Source organism: Tiliqua scincoides, chromosome 1 (assembly GCF_035046505.1).
Source record: "Tiliqua scincoides isolate rTilSci1 chromosome 1, rTilSci1.hap2, whole genome shotgun sequence".
Taxonomy (NCBI): Eukaryota; Metazoa; Chordata; class Lepidosauria; order Squamata; family Scincidae; genus Tiliqua; species Tiliqua scincoides.
Window position 1 is genome coordinate 119,528,997 of NC_089821.1, and position 25,541 is coordinate 119,554,537.

General features: G+C 41.3%; 1 protein-coding gene across 4 annotated transcripts in view; it reads right to left on the reverse strand.

Annotated features, from left to right (window-relative positions):
* HECW2 (HECT, C2 and WW domain containing E3 ubiquitin protein ligase 2) overlaps positions 1–25,541 on the reverse strand; it is a 184,680-nt gene that overhangs the window by 57,247 nt on the left and 101,892 nt on the right. For all 4 annotated transcript variants that reach the window (XM_066614981.1, XM_066615068.1, XM_066615238.1 and 1 more), the window contains 8 exons: positions 20,655–20,797; positions 15,129–15,229; positions 11,749–13,101; positions 10,577–10,672; positions 9,439–9,589; positions 7,490–7,593; positions 6,062–6,186; positions 4,750–4,935 (listed from right to left, as the gene is read on the reverse strand). In XM_066614981.1, coding sequence (XP_066471078.1) covers positions 4,750–4,935; positions 6,062–6,186; positions 7,490–7,593; positions 9,439–9,589; positions 10,577–10,672; positions 11,749–13,101; positions 15,129–15,229; positions 20,655–20,797 — 2,259 coding nt within the window. The remainder of the gene's footprint in view (positions 1–4,749; positions 4,936–6,061; positions 6,187–7,489; positions 7,594–9,438; positions 9,590–10,576; positions 10,673–11,748; positions 13,102–15,128; positions 15,230–20,654; positions 20,798–25,541) is intronic.

Below are 25,541 nucleotides of genomic sequence, written 5' to 3' on the forward strand. Positions count from 1 at the left end.
GACTCAGGAATCTGGCATTTGTTTATATACAGTATTACATACACAGAGACAGAGAGAGAGAGAGAAGCAACATCAGTGTAAATAACATCTTAAAGAGTTTCATAGACCAAAAATAGACAAAACCATGCGCCTAAAGAGTTTGCAATCTTCAGTAAGTTATACGTGGAGAGGAGAGATGGATATGGGAAAATGCTGTTACAGTTCATTGAAGCTTGGTTACTGTTCGGAATGAAGATAAAGGACATGAACCACTGGTATGAAGAAAAGGTGAGCTCCGAGGGGAGATTTAAGGGCGAGAGATGATATATCACACATACATTCAGGGAAGCAGTTCCAAGGGTAACAAAGATCCTGAAATTTAGTTTTGGAAGGAAAAGCTGCACACTGAAATTACAATTTTTCTATATCAAAGGTAGAGAAGCCTCATCCTTATCCTATCCAGTCACTTCATGTGAGGCAATCACTTAGTAAGGCTAATTATTCTGAGTCAGGATAGACAATCAACTTACTATAAGGTTATTTGGTTATCTGTATTATTACAATCATAGTGTATTTTTAAACGACATAAGTTTGTATGTGTAGTAATGGATGGGCTTCTTACCAAGTCTTCACCAAATTTATCCACACAGTTGGATGATTGCCTGTATTAGTAAGTAATATGTAGCTGGTGATGTTGACGGGGAAAGCTATTTCCCCAAGCTATAGAACTGGCTAGAATCTTCTTTTAAGGAGTACCTTGTCTTCCTTGCAGTAATGAATGGAGTGATAGCTAGAACTAACGTCTTTACATCACAGCAACAAAACAAATAACTGGGGTAGAGCAACAACAGCAGCAGAAACCAGCATGTGTAACACAAATGCCATGGGGCAAACTTCTTTCAGACTTACTATTTGATTAATTAGCCACCTCACCTGTATTTATCTATTAATTTGACCCACCAGGTAACCAGAAATTTGACAGTAACCTGGAATTTTATTTTATTCTGTTGTTTTGAGTATGGGATACATTACTGGAGCAGCAGGATGTTTAAAAATTATAGTGATCAGAAAAATATGCTAGTACCTAGTTCAAGATGGAGGACAGGGCGATCAGTGGCTACTAGTCATGATTATTATACGCAATTGCCAGGTTCAGCAGCAGTAATTTTCTAACTACCAGATTCAGGGGAGCAACTGCGGAAAAAAAAAATTGCCTTTTTCTCCTGCTTGTAGGCTTCCCAGAGGCCACTGTTGGAAACAGAATGGTGGACTAGATGGTCCGTTGGCCTGATCCAGCAGGGCTTTTCGTATGTTCACAACATCTCTGCTTGAAAAAAGAGAACTGCTATTATACTCGTGAACACTGGGAGCAGAGTGTGTTTGGGAATGGAGGGAAATGCACAGGTGATCTCAAAACTGACATATGAAGTTCAAAGTGAGTTGGTTAAATGCTTAGAAGCCTTGCTTAGGATTTTTTTTTTTTTAATGTGTGGTAGGCTTGGGTTAAACCAAGCAATTTTTGTCTTCAAACCCATTAAACTGGAATCTTTTCATTCAAATTGGTTTACTCCAATTTCTTTCAAGCATCCTGATTTCATGTGTTAATGAAATGGCCTGTGTATGAACTGTTTTATCTCATTCAATCTTTTACATTTAGAAGAAAGTGCTGGCATCCTAAGGGCTAAAATCTAAATCGGATGAACCCTAAATCAAGCATATAAACAAAGATAAATTCAGAGCAAGTCTGTCTTCCAGGGCAAGAAATGCTTCCATATGAACAGTGTTGCATATGTACTTGTTTAGTCTTATGCAGCAATTTAGCAAAGCGTCCAACATTCATTTATGCAATGCACTTAAGCAAACAGGAAAGAATGCTTAAGGATTACACTAAATGAATGCAATCATATCTTGTTAAGCACAAGTGCTAGGAGGTCAGCCAGTAGCAGTCTACGATACAAAAAAACCCAGAATTGCTGCTTTGATGCATCATTAGTGAAAAGAAAATTCACTGGAGCTTCAAAGCTTCAGGCTAATCCAGACACTGGCACTTCAACTGGAAACTGAGTTGAAGTGAACTAAAAATGAACAACCTAATTTTATACCAGCTCCCACAACTGGCCACCAGGCAAGGGTGTTGCCTGGACATTTATGTTGGTTGGGCAGAAACACAGGGTGTTTTGGTTGGTACGAACATCATATTTTCTCCAGATGGACCATGTGTCGCTTCAAAGAGAAAGTATTGTTTCAAACAAACCAGAAAAATGGCACAAACAGTATATGTTTATAGAAGACATCCATGCATACAGGATGGGTTATCCATCTAAGCTGGTGCAATCCCATGCTCATGTGGATGGGAGTGAGTGTAGAGGCCTTAATGGTGCAGGAATGGGTAGTCCCCATCATTTAAAACACGTTTGACTTGTCATAATAGCTCTTTGTAGCAATCAAGTACTTTGAGGCGCCTTGGCTTGAAAGGCAATATACAAGAAGTTAAAATAAATTTTTAAAAAAACACACCATAACTGTGCCATGCAGGGCAAAAGAGGAATACCACCAGCACTGAGCTTATAATGAGAATGGATTCAAATCTAAGTAGAGCATTAGGATATGAGTTGTCACTAAGCAGATCCTCTGAGCTATTGAAATAATTAGATCATTCTTAACATTACTTCAAACCCAACCTTTCTTTTCTTGTTCAAACAAGTTGGACCAGATAAAGACTGTAAGTGTTTTGCACATTAAAAGAACCACTTAAAAATAATGATCACAGATTATATAATGGTAATTTTCAATATTAAAACAGACTGACAATGCAATCCTATGCAAGTCTACACAGAAGTAAGCCCCACTGGGACCTACTACTAGGGAAGTGTGCACAGGATTACAGCCCAAATGGAATGTGTCCTCTCCTAGAAATCTCCTTCAAGCTGGTTAAAAAAGGTTAAACCAACAAAAGACTGTAAAGCAGTTTGGACACTAATGCTGCTTAAGAAATGATAACAATAACAATAATAATGTGAGTAACAAAATACTAATAATGACAATGTGGGTAGCAAACATGTTTACCTATGCTGTGGTGAAAAGGATGCCTTCACGCTAAGGCAGTGGTTCCCAAACTTGTTTGATTGGTAGCAACCTAGACCTACTGGGCCATTGGCCATGACTCCCCATTAGGGCTACAATCCTAGACATTGTATAGGTGGTGGGTTTTTCTGGATGATTCTGTGGCTTCCTTGACTGGTTTCTGTGGCTTCCTGGGGAGCCACAGCTCACAGGCTGGGAACCACTGCCCTAAGGGGAAGCCTTGTTCATATATTATCAAGGAGCTGCCTTTGCTCAGTCCTTCGTCGTGGACAGTTCCTTCATCATGACCTCTGTAATCTTGGGGGACTGTCTATATTAGAGTGCCATGTCTATCACACTGTGAGGTACCTAAGGGTGTGCAGAAAGGTCAAGTTCACAGGTGGTATGCTTTGCTTCTCCCCCATCCCTGCATAGTGGGCCATAGCAGCCTAACCGATCACGGTGCACGTGGTAGATGGTTTTTATGATTGTTATGTTTTCACGTTTTCATTTTTGTTTTGTATAATTAATTTGTTATGACTGACAATAATATTGATAATAAATGTTAAAATAAGAGTAGGAATACTAAGCCGTGTTAAAATATTTGTACACATCTCTACAAACTGGTTGGATGCATCTTTCAGTACAAAAGAGGGGGTGGCTTTCTGCAACTGAGGCCAATAGTTGTTGAAAGAGGACAAGTTGCTTACAATTATTGATAGCACAATAAATAACTTGAAAGTTTGCTACCCATTTAAAATAAACTTTAAACCTCTTTTACAAGTCTCGAGCAAGCTTAAGAGGATGTTTGAATTATACCACATTGGTGCACATGACTGAATGTTCCTCCAGAGAAAAACATGAATACAGAAAATTAGAAGGGAAAACTAGCAAGGCTTCTCCTTGACATCTCATTTCCTATATGGGGGGAATTTCTTTTGTAAGGAGAAGTGTTCAGTCATGTGAACACCATCTGCAGTTTGAAGTGGTACAATCAAGACATACAACCTCAGAAAGACCAATGCCACAGACATTTTTAAAAAAGAGTACTGTACAAGCTTTCAATCAAATAGAGGCAGGGGTACCAATCAGGTATAGAGAACAGTTGCTCTTTACTCTATCTCAGTGTTCTAGCCCACATTTAACCGGGCTTCAATAATTTCTATACCACTGCTCTACCACATGGTTCTGTATCCACAAGAGGCTGACTGTTGCTCTCCTTAAAGAAATGTTGCTCCACCATTTCCAGAGACTGTCATTCAGATTTTCAAAAAGTATATTCCTTCCTACTGAAACTTTTAAAAATTACTGTGTATGACCTATCAGATGATAACCTATCATATGATCAGATGAACATTTTTCTCTGTACAGGATCTCTATACAATTATTTAGTACATTCATTCTGGAGAAGGAATTCTCTCCCCCCCCCCCCAACCACATTATTACTACATCTAGGCTGAACCCTAACATTAAAAAGGGATTTTGTGGCTAAGCCTGCATGGTCTAATGGAATGCACTGGTATGTTAACAGGATCATTCTCCTGCTTTTCTGGAGTGAAAGTTATGGAACATCTGTGTCTAAGTAGCTGTCTCCACTTTACTGCTCTGTTTATTCTGATGGAAAGGCAGGATAAAAAACATTTAAATAAATAAGCAAGCATTGTGTTTATTTTCCAAGTAACTTCTGTGTTTATTTTGATTTGTTACCTTGCCCTGATGATCATGTTTCATTTCCCATCCCCTGGGTAATTCCAGCTGTTTATTGGCAAACATGTTCAGAAAGCCCACCAAATCTCGGTTATGCTGGTAGCGCTCAAAATGGTGGGTATCCCGTCGGACTTTGGTGATCATGTGCTTCAGACACGTATTGTTTGTAAACATGCGGTAGGCACTCTGTGAGGAGGGAGAAGAAGAAAGAAGTAATTATTTTCAGAAGCTAGAGGTGGGTTTGAATGGCAAAGTTTTCAAAAGACTTCCACCTAGTTCAGGATAAATTATTTCCAGTTGAATAGCTAGTTAGATCTACTGCTAAACTGTCCTCTTATGGTGGTTTTTTGTACTTTACAAGCCAGTACTTTACAACCCATAAAACAACATCAGGTTGTCAATTTGTGTGCAAAACATGATGTGTTTAATTTCAAAAAGGAGCCTCTGTAGCTCCTTTTTGAAATTAAACACATCACATTTTGCACACAAATCTGACTAATTCATCTTCTGTACCCGACACTGACTCAAACAGCCTTGGAATGCTTCTGTCCATCACATGCATCTTCTCATCAATATTCCAAAGGCCTAGGGCATTGTGGCCATTAATGTTTCATTTACTGGCTTAATTTTAATTTCAACATACTAGGTTCTACCAGCAAAACACAGGACACTTCTGCACTGACTCAGTCCAATGAACAAAGTCTATATCATTTCCACTGACAGCTTCCAATTTGAATCCATGTTGTGTGGGTCAATGCATTCTGCATGACAGGCTGCATAACTGCATTGGACTGATGGATAAAACTGATTGTTTCCTAGAAAGCCTAAAACATTTACAAGTACAAAATCAGTAGGACGTGCATGTGTTACTGTCTTGCAGGACTCATCACTCAGCAACTTACAAGCCAATCCTAACCACCTTTCCAGTGCCGACACAACAGTGCCAATGGGGTGTGCGCTGCATCCTGTGGTAGGGACGAGGTCACAGAGGTCTCCTCAAGGTAAGGGAAGTTTGCTCCCTTACCTTGCGGCTGCATTTCAGCTGCATTGGCATTGAAAAGTTGGTTAGGACTGGGTTGTTAGCTCATTCTTCCATTTCAATTTTTATTATTTTGAAGTACATAAAATCAGCAGAATGATAACTTGTTAGAACAGTTTTTCAAAATTGTTACAGTAGTACAACAGGGTTTTGTCTAGAGATCTTATTTTAATACTCTCTATTAAGGTTTTAAAAGTGCAAATACATCATACTCATTCAACGTTTGTACACAGCTCAGCAAACACATGCTTTATTTGTGCATACTATACTCACAGGGTTAGAATGCAGCACTGTGAAAAACTCTGGGCTGATAAGGAATTTCACAGGGGGAGATTGTAGCAGTAGAGTAAGCCTGGATCTGGAGGTAGAATGAGGCAGCATATTCTCCCTTCGGAAATCTAACATACACAGATCAGTGCAGAGACTTCAGAATCACACACTAATAAAATTAGTACTTTTTCATTTACATATGATATAGATGAGTAAATATATAATTAAACAAATAATTTAAACAAATTGTTTTCTAATGTCAATCACAGAATGCTTCAAATCCATTTTTGAAATTAGACATTCAGGTGAACCAGTTAAATCAGTGGTACTCAGACTCTGAGGGAGCTTTACTCCCTCAGTAAGTCTTTGCGGGGAAGGGGCTAGGGCAGCAACGCAATCCCCAGGATCAAGCTGCTAAGGGGGTGCGGGGGGTGCTTGTCACTTACTTTTAGACGGCAGGGCTGCAGCAGGCTGCAGGAGGTGCGGGGAGCCCTGCGCAGCCCAGCACAGTGCTCCCCGAGGCTTGGAACTTTCCCTGAAAGTGGGGCAAAGCACTTCCGTTTTGCAGGAGGCACTTTGCACCCACTTTCAGAGAAAGTTCCAAGCCTTGGGGAGCGCTGTGCAGGGCTGCGCAGGGCTCCCCACATCTCCTGCAGTCTGCTGCAGCCCTGCCTTCTAAAAGTAAGTGACAAGCACCCCCCCCCCAAATGGAGGCGATCCTGGGGATCACTTCCCTACCTCTCCCCTTCCCTTGCCCCTTAAAAGGATAGGGGAACCTTTACGCTAACTGGTGGGTCGCAACCCACCAGTTTGAGAACCACTGAGTTAAATCATAACAATCACACTTGAGGTTCCAAATATTGATTCCCCCCCCTGTATTTCACAAGTTGCTTTTGACATCTGACAGAGTGTTCTATATATAGGGTTATTATTTAATAATTTTCTAGGATCCACCCTTGGTCAAGTGCAAAATGTACTTCCAAAGGACAAAATATTATAAGCTTAAAAAGTGGAGATGCTTCTGATAGATAAGAGCAAATTCTAGGAAAACAAAGATGTGGTAGGAGTTAAGGGAGAATACAAAAGAACTGATAGTAATTCAGATCACAATCTAGTTTGCACTTATTTAGTTTAATTAGAACCAAGAAAATATTAAGATGGATTTGGCCAACAGCAGCTCACTGTATAGCACTGACATGGCAAATCTCAGGGAATATGGGTGATCACCACTTCAATGTATGTTTGAATGTAGCAGCAAGAGGAAAAGCAGAGATTCACCTGCTGAATAACCAAAAGGTTGTTGCAAATCTTGGTCAAAGTACTTGTGATGACAGCAGACTTAGGTATTTAAATACAGATCTGCTCCAATTTCATGTAAAGTAGAAGGTAGAAAAATTTAAAGGACAAATGAGGAACTGAACAGAATCTTACCTGCATTAGGATGATGAAAATCAGCATCCTCTCCAGCTCCATCCATGGTATTTGGTTGCTCCTCTGGTCTGTCATTAGTCATCGTTCGGCGAATACTCTGATACCTAAGGTTCCAAAACTGGCATTATGTACAGTATGCAATAAATATATGAGTAACCTTCCCTCTAGCAGATGCAAAATATTGATGTATGAATGTAACAAGAAGGTTGACTGTGAAAACAGTTTTTCCCCTGATTTTTGGGATTAATAGTTCAGGGCCAGATCTGTTCCTGGTGCTTATCCCCAACAGCAGAATTTGGAAGGAGAAACACTACATATATTTGAATGAAAACTGGGTAATAATGCAACCTATGTAAACTATGGCCCCCATAAGATAAGTACCTCCCATGAGGTATTTACACTAGTACTTAAAATAGAGGTGTGCCAAAAGTTTATGGTGTTCCATTTTCATTATGGTCATTGCAATTCGGATCGGCAACAAAGAATTCAAAACACACGTTCCTACTTTCTACTCTTTGGTGCACTTTTTGCACCTGTTTTATGGCTGTGGTTCCCTGACCCATTGCTGCTTCAGCATCATGTTTGTGGGATATTAGCCTATCAGCAATCACATACTGACAGCGCAATCCTATCTTGCACTGGAACAAGCAAGCCAGGGCGCCAAAGTGGCTCAGCCAGAGGTAAGGGGAAACTCTTCCCCTTACCCCCAGGTAAGCCGCTGCAGCCCCTATGGGTCTCCTTAGATTTGCACCGCCTCAGGAGGTGGCACAAGTCTGAGGGGAGCAGAGCGGAGCAGCTTGCTCAGGAATGGGGGTTGGGATTCAGCATAACAGCCTGATCCCAGCCCCGCCTCCTGCTTCCTGCCCGCCCACCCCTGGGACCGCCCTCTGCTCGCCCTGGAACGCTTCTGTCCTGCCTCCGCCCCACCCACCCACCCCAGAGCCTTGCGTCCGCTGTCGCAGAGGCTGAATGCACGGAGGCTTGCTCCTGAGGAGGCACAAACGTGCTTTACGCTGTGCCAGCCTGACTCATGGTTAGGATTGAGCCCTGAATGTGATAGTGTCACAGACAAACACAACCACACTTAAATTTAGGAGAGTATGACTTCACTGTGTGATTCAAATAAAGATGCATTGCTTTTCCAGCCCTATTGCTGGAAATAGCACATCATAAAAACACCTTGATTTCAAAATAATTTTGGAAATCGCCCTATGAACATTTTCAAGCATTTTTTAGTGCCCTTCTATCCAAAATGGATGAAAATGGGCAACACATTTCAATGGCCAGGAAATATTCATGAACCTGTCTGCCTATCTAAGTACAGCATCATCTTTTTCTTACTCAGGGCCCAATCCTATTCAATTTTCCAGCACTCATGCAGCCGCAATGCAGCCCCAAGGGAAGGGAACAAATGTTCCCATACTGTGAGGAGGCTTCTATGACCGCCTCCCCACCACAGGACGCAGTGCACACCCCATTGGCACAGCTACACCGGCACTGGAAAAGTGGATAGGGTTGGGTTCTCAGCCAAGTAGTTGCCTCTGGGAACTCAACAAGCAGGAAATGAAGGCAATATCCTTCTCTTCCTCACAAGCAACTGGTATTCAGCTTAGCTGTAAACTGTAATAGTTTACATATTTAGTCCTCATCTATCTATGAGCACCTTTTCTAAGGCTACAATTTTAATAGCACTTACCTGGGAATAAATACCATTAAACTCAACAGGGCTTATTTTGAGTAGTCATGCATAGATTTGAACTCCCAATGTCATATTTCTAGTCTGACAGTCTTTAGAAATGGGTAAGTTAATAAAACAAATATTTCTACATTTATTTAGTTCCAGGAATTGTACCTTCTGCAATAAGGGTGCTTAGCCTTTTTCACACACAAATAATGCCTAGGAGTCCCTAGGTATTGCAGGTGCAATAAACAATTAGACTAATTCTCACCGACGATTCAGCTGCTCCATTTGCTGTATTGAATTGGAACGCTGGAGAATCTGTGGGGCTGGGGGAGCTGTTGGCCGTTGCCATGTTGTCGTTCTGTTTACATGGTCCACATAAAATATTCTCCCATGACTATCAATGCGTGCTTCCCAATCTAAGTTAAAGAAACATTTCAAAGCATAAATAAGCGCAACAGCTGGGCAGTCTGAACAATGATTGCCCTGTGAAGGGAAACAATGACAGAAATGGAGGATTCTATGAGTTTCTCTCATAGAATAACACTTGTAAAAACCACTTTCGAAAAAAAAAATGGGGTTTATGGTCAGCCTTCCTATGTAAACTTGAGACTATGAAGTCTACGAGAAAGGCGGTATATAAATACTGTAATAATAAAAATTCCACGTTTTAGAGCAATGTTCCCCAAATTTCTGAGACAAATTTTTGGGGAGTAAATTAAAATCAGAAGTACACTTCACTCTTTGCTGCCCATGTGTTTACTCTTTGGGTGGATAAACGGCAAATTGGCAGCCTCTTCTGCATCATACTTTTCCACGTTTGCCATTCAGAACCGCATCAGAATTATACCCATACCCAGTGAAAGAGTGGAAAAAAGGTTAGACCTCAATAGTGAACCATGCAGAGACACAACAGATGCCTCATCTGTGGGTTAGTAATTTGGGCTCACAGGAGACTTACACTTGTTTTTCATGCAGTTCTCTTGTGCTGCACTAGTGTGCTCCAACACAAAGATTTGGCGTTATAGATTTGGTAACCGCTTTGGGAACCTTTCGTTGAAAAGCGGTATATAAATATATAATACTAATACTAATACTAATACTAATACTAATAATATAGTGGGAATACAGAAGAGCTTCATGAGCAACTACAAAGGAACAAATTCATTCTCTGTTAAGAAGTAGATTGCAGCAGCACTTGCAGGGATGCAGAAGCATGTGGCTAAAAACATCACTTGCTCTTTAAGCCTGGTGAAGCAGGAGGGGGTACTGGACTAGAACCAGCCAAAGCCTTGTTCCATATTCTCCAGGGGACACAGTTCTATGAGAAACTTGTGCAGCCACTGTATTCTTTCAATGATGTGTAGCCAAATCCTTGGAATTAATTCAGAGAAATTATTACTTACTTGGTGGCAGGGCCTCATCCACTCTCTGATAGCGACTAACATCCTGACGAACTGAAGGGAGGGATCTTATAGGCTGATGACCATTGGCTTGGGAACCTAGAAACAAACAAGCTGTTCAGCTCTCGAATATATTCGTCTTTCCAAAAGGACATGCCTTGCCTATCTCAAATGCAGCAGGATAGACAGTGCAACTCTACCATGATCCCTAGTTCTCAGAGAGAGAGAGAGAGAGAGAGAGAGAGAGAGAGAGAGAGAGAGAGAGAAGCAACCCTCTTTCAATGGTTACTAAATAAACTATGCTACCAGCCTCGCCAGCATAGAATTTGGCCTCAAAGAGCTGCAAAATTAGAAGATAACTGCTTTACTAATAATTTAACAAGAACTCTCTTCAAACATATTCCTTTTAGTCTAGGAGGTAATAAAAGAATGACTATTTGACAGATAGTTTAAGCAGGGTCACTCAAAAAAACATCACACTGAGCTCAATGTGGGCTTTCTCCCTAATAAGTGTGCTTAGAATTGCAGCCTTAAGTAATCCATTTCCCCCTCTTAAGCAATCATGATTTTCTTTTAAGCCAGATGGGCAGCTTCCAGACTGGTGAAACAATGCTGCATTATGATACACAAACCATCTGAAAAAATTTCACATTCCTTCTGAAAAATACAAAACATTCTCAAAAGAGTATGGGAGTGTATGTGCCTGCCGTGAGTGATTAAATACTGTGTATACATCTGAAGACTGAGCATGTTTCAAAAAAGTGCTACTTATGACATACCAGATGCTATATTTTGCATTTTAAAAAATATTTTATATTCTTGAGATAAGCCAAGGAAACTTTATAGCACCCATTTTCAACCACTGTGCCGTGGCACACTGGTGTGCCGTGAATGGTCTGCAGGTGTGCCGCGGGAGTTTGGGAGAGGGGCATTTATTAGTAGGTCCATTGGGGAATGTGAGCCTCCCCACCAATAACATGGTGTGCCTTGTCAACTGTCAAAACACTGATGGTGTGCCTTGACAATTTTAGTACCTTATCAGTGTGTCGTGAGACAAAAAAGGTTGAAAATCACTGCTTTATAGAATGAACTTGGAGCAACACAAATGCATCCCCTCAGTCAGCTTTACACTCTTTGAACACTTCATCAAATCAGCCCTCTTTTGCAATCATTACCCCCAATAGCTCCATCAACTTCTGAAGCAGCTCCCTCGCAAGCTGTCTGTGCTTCTGCAGCCTCTTCTTCCTGAGATCGGCTATGTGCTGCAGCTGCAGCCTGCAGACTCTGTCTCCTCTGCCAGATTTCTTCTGTCTCATCACTATCATGCAGCCCACCTGTTTCAGAGCACTGCCCCTCCTCCTGAGCGCTTGGTATCTGTACTGCAGGCAAAGAGGCCTGGGTACAGACAACATCCTGGGTTTCTGTGGCAGGCTCACTGCTGGCAACCTCTGCTGCAAGAGCCCCATCTTCCTCCTCCTGGGAAGAAAAGGCTGGGGTATCAGGAAAGCGGGTGCTTTCAAAGGAAGAGCACTGAGTCTCAGTGGAGGAGAGTCGGGGAGTTACACCTTCATTACATGACCCGTCTGCCCCTTCTACATCGCTTTCTCCTTCTGGCCTGGTGCTTGATTCACTAACACTTTCCGTACGAGCAGGGTCACTCTGCTCAGTTTCAGATGAAACCTGAGAAGGTTCTGATCCCTGATCAATAGATTCAACTTCCCTAACAACTCTTCTGTCCCCAGAAGCAGACTCAGAAACTCCAGGATCTGTGCCAGTGGCTGGCTGCTCTGCCTCTTCAGGTGCACTAACTTCATTCCCAACGAGATCTGCTGGACCATCCTCCTGGGAATCCTGATGAATTTCAGTTTCTCCTCCAGCTGACTCTGGTTCTGGAGGCTCTTCAAGGGTCTCCTGCTGGCTATCAGAAGGTTGGAGGGAAGTTTCTATATCAGGCACTCTCCCATTTTCTTCTAGATCCTGGCTTTGCAGAATCTGACTTGACAAACAATTTAAGAATTCACTTTCAGCATTCCTGGTAACTCCATTCAGCATGACTAATCCACCATCATCATCCAATGATGACTGGAACCCCAAACCTTGGTGGTATTCATGCTCCTCCTCATCAGAGTCAATGTGAAGCATAGCATTAAGTCTAGTATCAGTAGGGAAGCTACTTCTTAACTTTGGGGATGCCCCAACAACTCGCTCATTGCAAGCAGGTCTGGAATGGCTGTTTTGTTCTATTGCATCCAGATAGTCATTTAGTGAGTCCTGGCGGCCCCTGGGAGGTGAAGACCGTGAAGCTGCTGATGTCAAATCCTCCTGGTCAGTTTCCAGAGTTGTACTAGTCCTCAGAGAATGCCTTGGAGTTACATCTCCAATTGATTCCTCAAGGACCGGACCATTTGAGCAACCTGGGGGTGAATCATGATGCCCTGCAGGCATATCCTCATCGTCAGAAGGACTCCCCAAGTCTCCATTTATAGAGTTTACTCCCAGCAGGGTTCCCATTGTTTCTGGAGAAGCATCTACAAGGGGAAAACAAACATGGACTAGTTAAACGTGCTGGTCATTCTACAACTATGAATCTCTCTGGATGAAAATATAATCATAAAGACCGCAGGACACTTGCTGCAGTACAAACCTGAGCACCTTATAGAAATAATGGCCTAGTTGAGTTTGCTTTTGGGATTCAGAATTGAGTCAGGAGAATATACAAACTATTTTTTTTTTTTTGGCAGATGGTTTCAGTATGGCTTTTTTGGTACACCATCCCAAGCTTTTCCATGGTTATGGAGTTATAACTAACTGGTAATCCCCCACTTTGGTGGGGGGAAAGTAAAATGAAAATGATATGATAAAAAAAACAACAGGTATACATGGAGCACATAGACCTAGTGGAACTTGCTTTCATAGGACCATTAAAAGAAAATCTAATGCTGTCATACCTATCATGTAAACTCTTGTGAGCTGTCAGTTCTTTCAAAATCAGTTCTAGTGTCATGCCCTATAAGAGGCAGACTCTGGTAGACGTTTTACATCAGACTAATAGAAGTGGCAGAAACAGTTATTGAAAAATAACTTGTCAACAGTTATGAACTGGACAATTAACAGTATATTCTGGAACTTTAACTACCTAGAAAGATCTCTATATTTTTCTTTCAATGGGACTTACTCTGAGGTAAGTATGTGTGGGGCTGCAGCCTTAGAATACTCCTATCACTTCTAAGCAGCTCCTCACTAACATGCCCTCACTAAAAGAAAGGGCTAGTCAGCGCATTACATGAGCATGTAACATGAGCCAAGAAGATAGCAGCTAGTTTTCTAATGCCACAAGCCCATGTATTTCTTCTCAGACGTAAGCCACAATGAGTTCAATGGGACTTGCTTCCAGGTAAGTGTGTACAGGATTGCAGCCTAAAACACATGCTCTGGGATGTAACCACTCACTGATTCAGCAATGTGAGTGTGAACTGTCATGAATGCAAAAGCGAACACTTTCTCAGAATGCAGTGAAGTCACAAATGTTGGGCACAGAGGCACTATTGTGCCTATAAAAGAGAGCCGAAGTTCCAAATCAGCATGATAGTTTTTGTTGTTGTTACAAACAGGGCTATTGGGTAAAATTAGATGAATATCAGGTACACATGGTTTTAGTGCATGTGGAGAGAAAACTAAAGGCACAATCCTAACTTGCGCTGGAACAGGCAAGCCAGGAGGCTTGCGCTGTGTCCAGCCCAGGATTGTGGTCAGAAGCAGCTTAGCCAGAGGCAAGGGGAAACTTTTCCCCTTACCCCTGAGTAAGGGCTGTTGGCTACAACGGGTCTCTTTCGACTTGTGCCACCTCCTGAGGTGGCACAAGTCCAAGGAGAGCAGAGAGGCTTGAAGTCGCTCTGTTCTCCCTGGAAACAGGGGTTGGGATCCAGCATAACTGCCGGATTCCAGCCCCACATCCCGCTCCCACCCGGCCACCTGACCCCGGGGCCGCCCATCGCCCTCCCTCCCCCCACCCAGGAACACCTCCCTCCCTCCTCCTCCTCGCCCACCCATGCCTACCTTTTGCCCTTGCTTGAGCTCATCCAAGCCAGTGCAAGGAGCTCGGGAGAAGCTGGTGCGGAGGCTTCCGTCAGCCTCCACAGTCTGGCGCTTCTGGGAGCGCTGACCTGGCTTCCTCCCAAGGAGGCGCAAACGTGCTTTACGGCATAATTGCGACCCTCCCAGGCCGACCCAAGGGACTTGCGCCAGCATATGGCGCAGTTTGGATTGCGCCCTAAGTTTGATTAATGTATAATAATTGATATAGTTTTATTACATTTGGTGTAATACCTGGTGTTTTGCAGACTAACATAAGCACCACCACCACCAACAAAATCCATAGATGGAAAGTTCCTGGGGGAAACAACCCAAGTCTTTATGCCTTTCATTTTGACAAACCAGAGTACAAAAGTTTTGGAGCATTAATGTGGGGATGGGACTCTGTGAAGAATATATCAGTTGAACATGAAATATTGTTCACTTAAGTGAAAAAATTCATTTCTTTGTTGTGAAGTCTCACCTTCATGAATAGAAGATGTAATTTCTACCTTGAATTGGAGATAGCCACTTACATGGTCAGCTGGAAGCCTTCTACCAAGATTATAGCTGAGAATTTGGTCTCTGCAAAAGGGAACAAAATATCATTTTTCTATTATGTTCTCTGTAACTTTTAAAATGTTTTAACTAGATCTGAGTCAAAACAAAGAAGTGGTACTGGGAAATTATTATTAAAACTATACATAAAACTATATGTATTAAAAACTATACACATGTCAATTTGAAACAAAAAAAAAACCCTGCACAAAGCAGTTTACATAGCAAAAAAAATAATTCTTTCCCCTAAAAGAGTTCACAACCTAACAAAAATTGCAAATGAAAACACCATCAACAGAAGAGACATAATGCAGGGGTGAATATGGACAGTAGTGTTCCTCTTGCTAAACATAAGGATTACTACTTTAAAATGTACTTCTTTGCTCAATTAGCAAAGACAAGTTTTGCTGACTTTTTGGCATTTTGGATCACATGAAAGAGCAAGGAGAAATCACATGGGAGAAGAGTGAACTCCAAAGGCACTGAGCCAATGTTCCCTGCCTTTCTGCACTGTGCTGGTAGGCTTACAGAAACTGCAGATGTGGTGCGGCAAGATAGGTTTCCTGATCTAGCCAAGAGGACAGCACATAGACACAGACTTCCATGCACTGATCACAGGGCTGCAGGGCTTTTCAGCCTGGGGTGTCACAACGCCCCAGCCTGTGGGTCCTGGTCTGTTTCCCCTTAAGGGGCGGGGGCAGCCAGGAGGCAGTGGCGCGATCCCCAGGAGTTTCACAAGTGAAAGTGGAGCAAGCGTGCTCCACTTCCGCTAAATCGGAACTTTCACTTTTGAAGCATCGGTGAGCCCTGCGGACAGCCACACAGGGCTCCCCGCACTCCCGGGAGGCTGCAGGAGGCTCTGGTAAGTGTACCCAAGCCCCTGCAGCCCCCCCTGAGCGGCACAATCCTGGGGATCACGCTGCTGCCTTCCCCCTGCCCCGCTGCCTCCCCCTGCCCCCGCAAGAACTTACTGCAGCTTTCAAACCCCCTGGGAGTTTGAAAACCACAGATTTACTGGATCAGGGACTACAGAATAATTTGGGTGTTTGACCAAATGCACACATGTATGTGGAGACTATTTATCTGAACTGCACTGCTTTCAGTAAGATGCATGTTCAGATGCAGATGTATTTCCACGTATTCCACTAAAGTCAGTGCAGTTTTGACAGATTACATCCACTCTCAGGTGGGATATGGATGCACATCAATTTACACAGCAGTTGCATGATCTAACAAGTGAAAGTTGCATGAGAACCTGTCTTCACATGCAAATCTTTATCACCGATTTGGGGCACCTGCTATGCTGCACTGCACCAGAAATTTTACTGTCTGCCAGTGTAGCATGGCAAAGCAGGGATTGCCAACCTGTTTGCTTTACCAATGAACTGATGTATACCTCTCACCTCTCCATTGTGAGCATGGATAAAGCCCATACTTCTACTCAGTGATACTGTCATGTATCCAAGTCTGATTGGTTATGCAAAATGTAAGAATGTGAGCTATGTGACTCCTGATCAACTGGGCCTTGGAAGACTTTTGTTTTAAAGTTTTAAAATGGTGTCAGAGCGGCATCCAGGAGCGGCAGCGAACAGTACTGAAAACGTGAGCTAGAGAGGGTAGAGTTCAGTGAACATTTCAGGTCAAACAAAACTGTTTTTTAGTTTAGTTTTTTTTTGCTTTGGGGGTGCCAGAAATGTTTATCCTTGAAAATCTAATGCAGTACTAATTGTAACAGCTTAGATTCTTATGAATGGGAAAAGCAACATGGGAAAAAGTAGTCAGTCAATGTTATGTAGCACAGGACAGAAACAGTGTAACTGTAGTTGCCAGTGAATGGACAGCAAGACAAACAAACCTGCCATGCTCCTGTCTTAAGTTCAAGTAAGAAGAATATGGCCTGATCCAGTGGGGCTGTTCTTATGTTCTTATGCCCCCTAGTGGTTCTAGCAGGGGTATTTAATATTTCCTCCACTGAACACAACAAATCATTCTTTTCCTGTAACATCAGAATTGAGCAAGTTTCTTACGCGTATTTATAGTTTTAATTACCTGCATGATCTCCAGTGATTTTCACTGGAGGGAACCAATTTTAAATTTTTTTTATTTAAGTTTTAGAGTGCAATCCTGCACTGTGCTGAGCAATTTAGTTTGACCTAGAGAAATACTTCCCATTCAGGAAGTCCTTCTTCACTTTGAAGAGATAATCAAAAGCAATCTTTCAGTCTTTGTCACAGAGAATCTTCCATAAGCATTCAAAATAAGGCCAACCCAAACAGGACTCAACATGCAAACTCTGGTGAAAGCTGTGGCTGGCAGGATGGGAAATTTTCACCCCTTAAAATGGACCATTTAATCTCATGAATGTACTTGCTTAAATGCTGAAGTTGATTTCTACATTGCTTATCAACACATCACTGAAGGGACTGCCATCATTGCATAAGAAACAGCTCTTGTACATTATGTGGAGAGACAACTTTCTCTGTGCCACACACACCTTCTCCATCAGGACATTTGCAGTGGTTTGGCAGTGTCTGTTGTCACATGGAACCATTTACAGTAACCTCCAGGTGGCAGCAAAACCCATAAATTAGCCCAGGTTTTAACATACGATTGTTCCATTTGTGGATATTCAAGGATCCTTTCCAATTTAGACTTTTAAAAAAAAAAAATCCATAAGTACTCAAACGAAATCTAGCCAAGCCTAATTCAGGAATATGTGTAATATTTTAGCAAACAACCCTTCTAAGAAATAGAGAGGAGAATTTTGACTTAAAAAACAGGCAAGCAATTAAGCAATATCTCAAACTTGCAAAGTCTGTAATGATCATATTCTAACATCCAGCAGTGTGCAAATTTATTAATGCATTAGACTAGCACATCACAATTTACTGAATTCAAAATAAAATCAAAGTACAGTATAAAAAAGCAAGACAGTAGTCAAAGTCCATTTTAAATCAGCATGTCTTATGAATAGTATTATTAGGAATATTTATCTACTACTTTTCAACAGACTTCAGACGATATACTATTCTTCAGACGATTTACTATTAAGGCACTGACCCATTTTTAAGAACACATTAAAACTAGTTAGTGGCCCAATGAGACTCTCCTTTTATGGGCCAAGTACAGCCCACAAATTCTGACCTATCTTGCCAAATCTGCAATGTATTTTTCTTACCTGCATCAACACCACCTTGAAAAAAGCTGACAATTGTTTTCAAACTGAATTTGTCTTTCTCCATTTATGCAACATGTTATTTTGAAGGGAAAATCTGTGAAAGAGGAGGCCATTTGTTTACAAGCTGATTTTATTTTGGACAGTCATGCAAGAGCATGACAACACTATGATGAATTAGAAACTGCACAGAATTGAGGCAGGTACTTTTTCCAAAAATCTATATTAACCTGCCTGGATGTCTATTATAGTCAAGTGATAGCATCCCATGGACTTCAGAATGCTCTGGGTCAGAATCAAATGTCATTATGTCATCAACAGATCCAGACTACCTGCATCATTTCAGCCCAATCCACCAGGAATTTATTCTGTATAGATGCCTATGAAAATTGGTCTTGCAGAAATCCTGGAGAAAATTACTTGTATACTGGGTCTATTGAACTCCATCCAGTAACTGGAGCCCAGGCAGCACCAAAACTACAGGACACAATCCAGCAACTACTTAAGATGCATTGGCAGCTTGTGTTTCCAGATGTAAGTGTCTGTGTCAAGCATGCTGAACCAGTGCAGCTGACACACAAAGGTAATAGAGAGGCTATGCTGATCTTTTGATGAAGTCTGCTAGTCTCAACAAAGCAGCAGGAACAGCATGGGCAGTACCAAATCAGTGGCTGTAGAACCCAAGTACTAAAAAGTATCCCCAAGTTCCTACCTATGTTGCTGGAGAAGCCTTTATGTGGAAGCCCTCAGAAAAACTACAGTACACGTAAGAATGTTGCTATACGTGAATACAGATAAGAATAATCTACCAAATTATAATTGGTACTGATTTTTTACCTATATGCCTATACCTATCTACCTATATCAGTGATTCCCAAACTGATGGGTCACGACCCACCAGAGGAACTGGAAAAGGGCCATTCCCCTTTCGGAAGCAGCACAATCAGGACTATCATGCTCCTGCCAGAGAGGGGAAGGTTTTTCCAACTTACCTGGGGTCGCTATGGCTTTCCGGAAGGTCTGGGGAGCCTGCAAACCCCTCTGCAGCCCTCCCCAAGACTTCAAAGCCCTGTAAAAAAGGGGGGAAAACACTTCCAGTTTTGTGATGAAAAAAATGAAGTGTTTTTTTTTTCTTTTTTACAGAACTTTGAAGCCTCGGGAAGGACTGCAGAGGGCTCCCCGGACCCTCTGCAGAGCCATAGCAACCCCCAATTAAGTTGGAAAAGCCCTCCCCTCCCCAGCAGCAGTATGATAATCCCAATCATGTTGCTGCCCCCTGCCCCCTGCCCCTCCCTCTTCCCAGCAAATACTTACAGGGTTCCCAAAGTCTGAGTAGGACTATGGGAACCACTGACCTATATCATAAGTACTGTTATGGTTATTGCTGCTTTCAGTGGCTTTATTATTTTATGCTTTAATGTTTGCTTTTATATTTTATGATTGTATATTTTGTTAGCTGCCTTGGGTACCCACAGTGTGGGGGAAAGGAGGGGTATAAATACATTAAATAAATATTTCATCCTCTGTTTTGCAAGGCTTCTGCTAAGTCCTATGTTCTTTTTCCTCTATTTATATTCTTTTTCTACATGAAGTCAATATAGTCAGCATACCAAATCAAAGGTCCTCAGCATATTATCTTTCCCAACCTGATATTTGTTTATAGCAAATCTTCACCTTAAATCATCATCCTTTTTGCTTATAAAGTAAATAGGTTTCTTACTGTAGATTAAAAATTTGACATCTGTAAAATTTATTTATTAACTATCCTTTGCTACCAGTTATGGAAGAGTCAACATTATAAAATTATTAAATTGCTGGGTAGTGAATATAAGGCATCAAAAGATTCATATATAGGGGGCAAAGGATCTGTGAATATATTAGTGTTGTCCGAAATATCCCTGATATTATTTGCAAATTTCTTTTTAATAAAATGACAGTTCAAAGTATTTGGAATTTGAAAAAAGCCCAAAATGTTGGAAATAAATTTGCACACTACTGTATGAATATGGACCTTGCAACTCAATATTTTAATACAAAAAACACACACACACTATAAGTTGTAAACAAACACTATATGGAAATGCTGAAAGAGCAAGATAGTGCATACAAGAGAAAACTTTGTAATGAAGTAAATTCAAAATCACAGTGTAAGATTACAAAGGACTTAACTTCCTTATTAAGCAACTGATTATGGGATACATTTCAGGTTGCCTTTTTGAGAAAGGGCAATCACGCTTTCACTCCTGACAAACTTAAAATGAACAATTATTTGTTTACCCTATTGCATGCCTTTCGAGAAGTCTCTGGACTGGTATGGTTAGCTTCCCAAGAAAGCGCTTGATGATAGGCCGACTCTTGGCAAATTTATCTTTTATTTCAATTTCCAGGACATCAGTTAGGAGTGCAACAAAAGAATATTTCTGGAACAACAACAAAAAAAAGATAAATACTTTATATCACATCACACCCATGACGTAGATAAGGTCTGTGTCTCTGAAATAATGCTATGGTCTATTTAGTTGACCCTCCCAGTGGTTTTACTGTTCTTACTATGACTTCATTTATTGTTTTTACATATTGTACGTTTTAATGTGGTATTTCTAAGCCACCTTGGACATTTGCTTTGGCATAGGAAAGGCAGGATATAAATCTTTTAATATACGAACAAACAGTTAATGACAAGATGTGTAGATAAGATATAGGACAAGTACAAGGAACAAAATACAGCATGCCTGATTTACTTAAACAACATTATAAGTACTTTCAAAGATAAATAGCCACAGAACAGCATTCTACAGAATGCATTCACATGAACACTCTCTCCATGGCAAGTTTTACAAACTTCACCATCTTTCTGCATGGACAAATTTTCTAGATTAACCATTCTCAACCTTTTTTTGGTTCCTCTTATGCAGGGTGACTAGATACCATATCCACAAAAGAGGACAAGGCACTTCAAAATGTAGGACATCCAAGAAAAATGTAGAACATGACAAAATAAAAGCTAAACAAACTTGTATATTGATTTCATGTGGTTAATTTAAACACTATATTACGTACTATTAAATTTAAAACTATATTACATATCATTTATTACATATCATTTATTAATTACAACAAGGCTGTGCACTGCCTGCAGGGGCATGCTCACAGGGAAAAGGAGACATTTAAGTTCTTTTCCAGGATGTCTAAAAAAGAGGCTAAAAAGAGGCTAAAAAAGAGGACATGTCCTAGAAAAAGACGACATCTGGTCACCCTGCCCCAGCTGCTCTTCTCAGGTTCCAGTGCTGCCCCCCCCCCTGGACAAACAAGCATAAACATAAATCATTTATCGTTATCAGTTTTCAGTCTGTGGCCCCCTTCAAATGTGCCAAGGTGCCCCAGGGGCCATATGGCTCCCATTGAGAATGGCTGCTCTACATTATGGCCAACAGAACCAAAAAGGCATGCATGGGCACACACCGTTAAATCCTGTCACCAAAGTTGTTGCTTTGACATCACCCAGCAAGAGAGGAGATTTGCAGTTTTAAGATGGCATGATCTTTTCTCAAGCTTATACAAAGAACATGTACATAGGTGCATAAGAAAAAGACACCCAGAATTCACTGTGAAGCTCACTTACACTTCGCCAAGCACATCATCTGCATGACATTACTGGAAAAGCAGAGGACCACATAGATTTCTATGCCAAGCCAGTACAGTCTAATGTCAATAGATACTTCTAAAATGGACTGCTTTGTTGCAGTTTAAACACAATTTAAACTAGAAGATACAAATCTACCAGACACTGTTTGGTTTCATCACAGATGCCATATAGAGTTGCTAACGCATTTGCAAATTAGATATTTAATTTCAGCAAATTAAATTACTGTCAACACAATTAAGAACTATTTGACCTCTTTTGCATCAGATGTTTTTGGGGTGATGCTGGCCTCTCATAAGCAAAAATGTATTAATTCACTATCTCAGTTAATTTTAGAATATCCAAGATTTCATCAAGATAGTTACAGCACGGAAAACATAACAACTTTCAGGTACACACAAACAGCCTCATGAACTGGAATTGTTAGTTATGTGTTATCCAGAAGAACAATGATCTAGAGCAGGGGTGTCAAACATACACCCTGCAGAAGCTCCTTATCTGGTTCATGTGATAATTAGGCTTGTGATAACTGAGCTTGCAGCATGATGCTCAGTTGTACTATGAGCAGAAAGAAGAAAAGGGTTGTTTCCAATTTATCTCTTTCCTTTGTTGTCCAATCTCTCTCATGCCAGGCAAAAGTGGCAATTACTGATAGAAGTGATGCTTCTAAGGAAGTCGGTAACTTAGAGCCAGGTGTGGTGACAGAGGCAGCATTAGAGGATGACTGCTGATCGAAGGAAGGTTGGAGGCTGACTTTATTACCTTTGAACCATTTTGGAATACACTCTTCCCTTGTTATCCATGCCTAATTCTTTCCTGAAAACAGCCCTTAGAATGAAAATACAAAAAGGAGGCAGGCAACAGTTCATACATTAATTTAAATGGAAAAAATTCTAACTTGTTCCACAGCCAGTTCACCCCAAAATCACCCTGTCAGGGACCCCAACCCAACTACGTGCACCTGGAAGGGCAAGTTGGCCTGCTGGTCCAAAGGAGAGCCCCCAAGCCACTGTGGAGGAGGGATGCCAACGTCAAACGCAGCTCTGTGAGAGGGACGAAAGGGAGGCAACCCCAGGTAGAGGGGGAGAGCAGAGCAACCGGGATAGGGGCCTGGATAGGGGCGCAAGAGCCACCAGGCAACCCCTCAACTGAGGGGCAAGTGATGAGCTGGCTGCCTGGAGAGAGGTAGGAGGTGGTGGTGGTTCTCTCCACCCTTGCCCAAGACCAGAGCTACAGCCACAACAAGGAGGAGGACCAGGGTGACACAAACCCCCTCCCCCTGCTACTATCTGAGGCCTCGCCCCAGGGACGTTTTGGGATCTGCCCCACTGAACTCAAACACCCCCACACACCCTAAATGCCTAATACCATAAGCAAGAAGTTGTGTGGCACAATAAAATATAATAAATAACAATTAATAACAATACAGCATCAATAAAGTATTAAAATCTGGCATGTGCCAGAAGTTCTAGCATCACATAATGTTATAGTATTACTAAACTATACTTATTTACTAAATACATAATGAGGTTTAGCACTTCATGCTTTAATGGCAACCTGTGAACAACTTCCTTACATTTCACCTATTTTTCCACTTTTCACATGAGTTTGTCCTTCTGTTCTTTAGGACTCATATTCACAATTTGCAGTAACACAGCACAAAAACAACACAAAAGGAGGCGTGTAATGCATCTGTCCTGCAAGTGTGGGGAAGCGCTACCCATCAAACATGGGTATATGGCAGCCCTATATACCAAAAATATATAGATCTAGAGTAATCCCTTTATAACCTACTGTTTAGAAAAAGATTCTAAACAGTAGAAACATCATTAAAAGATTCTAAAACATCAAAAAGATTCTAAAACATCAAAAAAAGATTTTAAACATTAGAAACATCAACAAGTTTCTAATCTATTTGCAGGAGAAAGCTTCCTCCAGATGTCTTCTACTATGGTTTGTTATTCAACTGTACAGCTCACCTTACTCCTAAGGCTCAGGGTAACACCACCACTGAGAGGCAGGCTCCTAGAATTATTTTCAAACTGAGGGAACTGAGGTTGTGAAGCAGCAAACTGACCCAAACCACAGAGAAGTTTACCATAAGTACAGCTTTGCCCTCCCACTGCTTCTTTATTCTAATCATCTCCTTCCAAAGCAGCTTTCCCTGAAAGTGACAACAACAACGCTAAATGGAGTTGTCATAAGCATTTGTGTATAATGTCTAAGTTAGGCCCTTAGAATGGATTGCTAAATTATGAAAGCAGCGACTAACTAAATTTTGTTTTTGGCATTTTAAGGTAATACTGGTGATAGGAGAGCAGATCCCACTCTGATTGGTCAGAGAAGGAGTTATGAGTCTGACAACTGCATAGTTCAGATAAATTTGCAGTAGCACGGATGATAAATCTTCTCACATAATGAGGGGGCTTACACAATTCCTTTGTCAATTGAAATAAATTGCTATGCAATTTAGCACACAGAAACAGACAGCACTGATCAATATTCAAAGGCAGGGAATTCTAGACTGGTGCACTATTGTTCTGGCAATGGAAAGGTTTCTTATAGCACAACCTTATAAGTAGAGGCAGACTAAAATGGTTTTATTTTTTCCGTGGATAGCGATGTTATCCTAAAAAAGGGCCGAAAGTGGTATTATAGTGGTGTTATCTGTTTTTATTGCAAATTAATATTTTAATCTATTTTAAAGCATTTTAATCTGGTCATATAGGTGGTATATATGTTTTCATGTCTGTGGCTGTCAGCAGGCATAGCCACAGGAAAAAAACAGGCAAAAAGTACATCTCTCTCTCTCTCTCTCTCTCACACACACACACACACACACACGCACACACGCACCAGAAGAGCACAACTACATAGTCAGCTACTTTAATGCAGGAGCCATTTAAGATTTGCATGCAACTTGTATGAACAACTACAACGAACCCAATGCTGCCAAACACAAATTAAGACATTGCCAAATTACAACATTGAGAAAATAGCAACTTGAACCCACAGGGTTGAGCATAGCATTGAATTGCTATGGAAACAAACTGGTTTTAAAGTGCAGGAAAAAAAATCACACACCAACATAGCAAGGAACCATCAAACATTTACTTACTCTCAAGTTAGCTCAGTTTCACTTTCCTTAGGGTTCAATACACTTATCAGCCTTGAGGGAGGGACTTCCTTCTCAAATCTTTTAGGGGCCTGTGTTCTTCAGATCAGGCCCTTCTGGTGGCCTCTTGGCCTGCCGTTTCCAATGGACCAAGGCAGGGTCATCTACTCACAAGTAAATGTGCACTGTGGCTCAGTTTCACATTCCATAGGGCTCTACACATTTTCCTTGGCAGCTTCTGAGCATGCTCAGAAGACTCCATAGCCAGTGAAAGCAACAGAGCTCCGAGGGAGTTAAGGGCACAGAAACACAGTCAGAAGCACTAGGGACAATCCACAGACACTCCACAGCCACTTTAATAGGTACATGGTGGTGTTATTTCATTAATTGAGCAAGATATCATGTT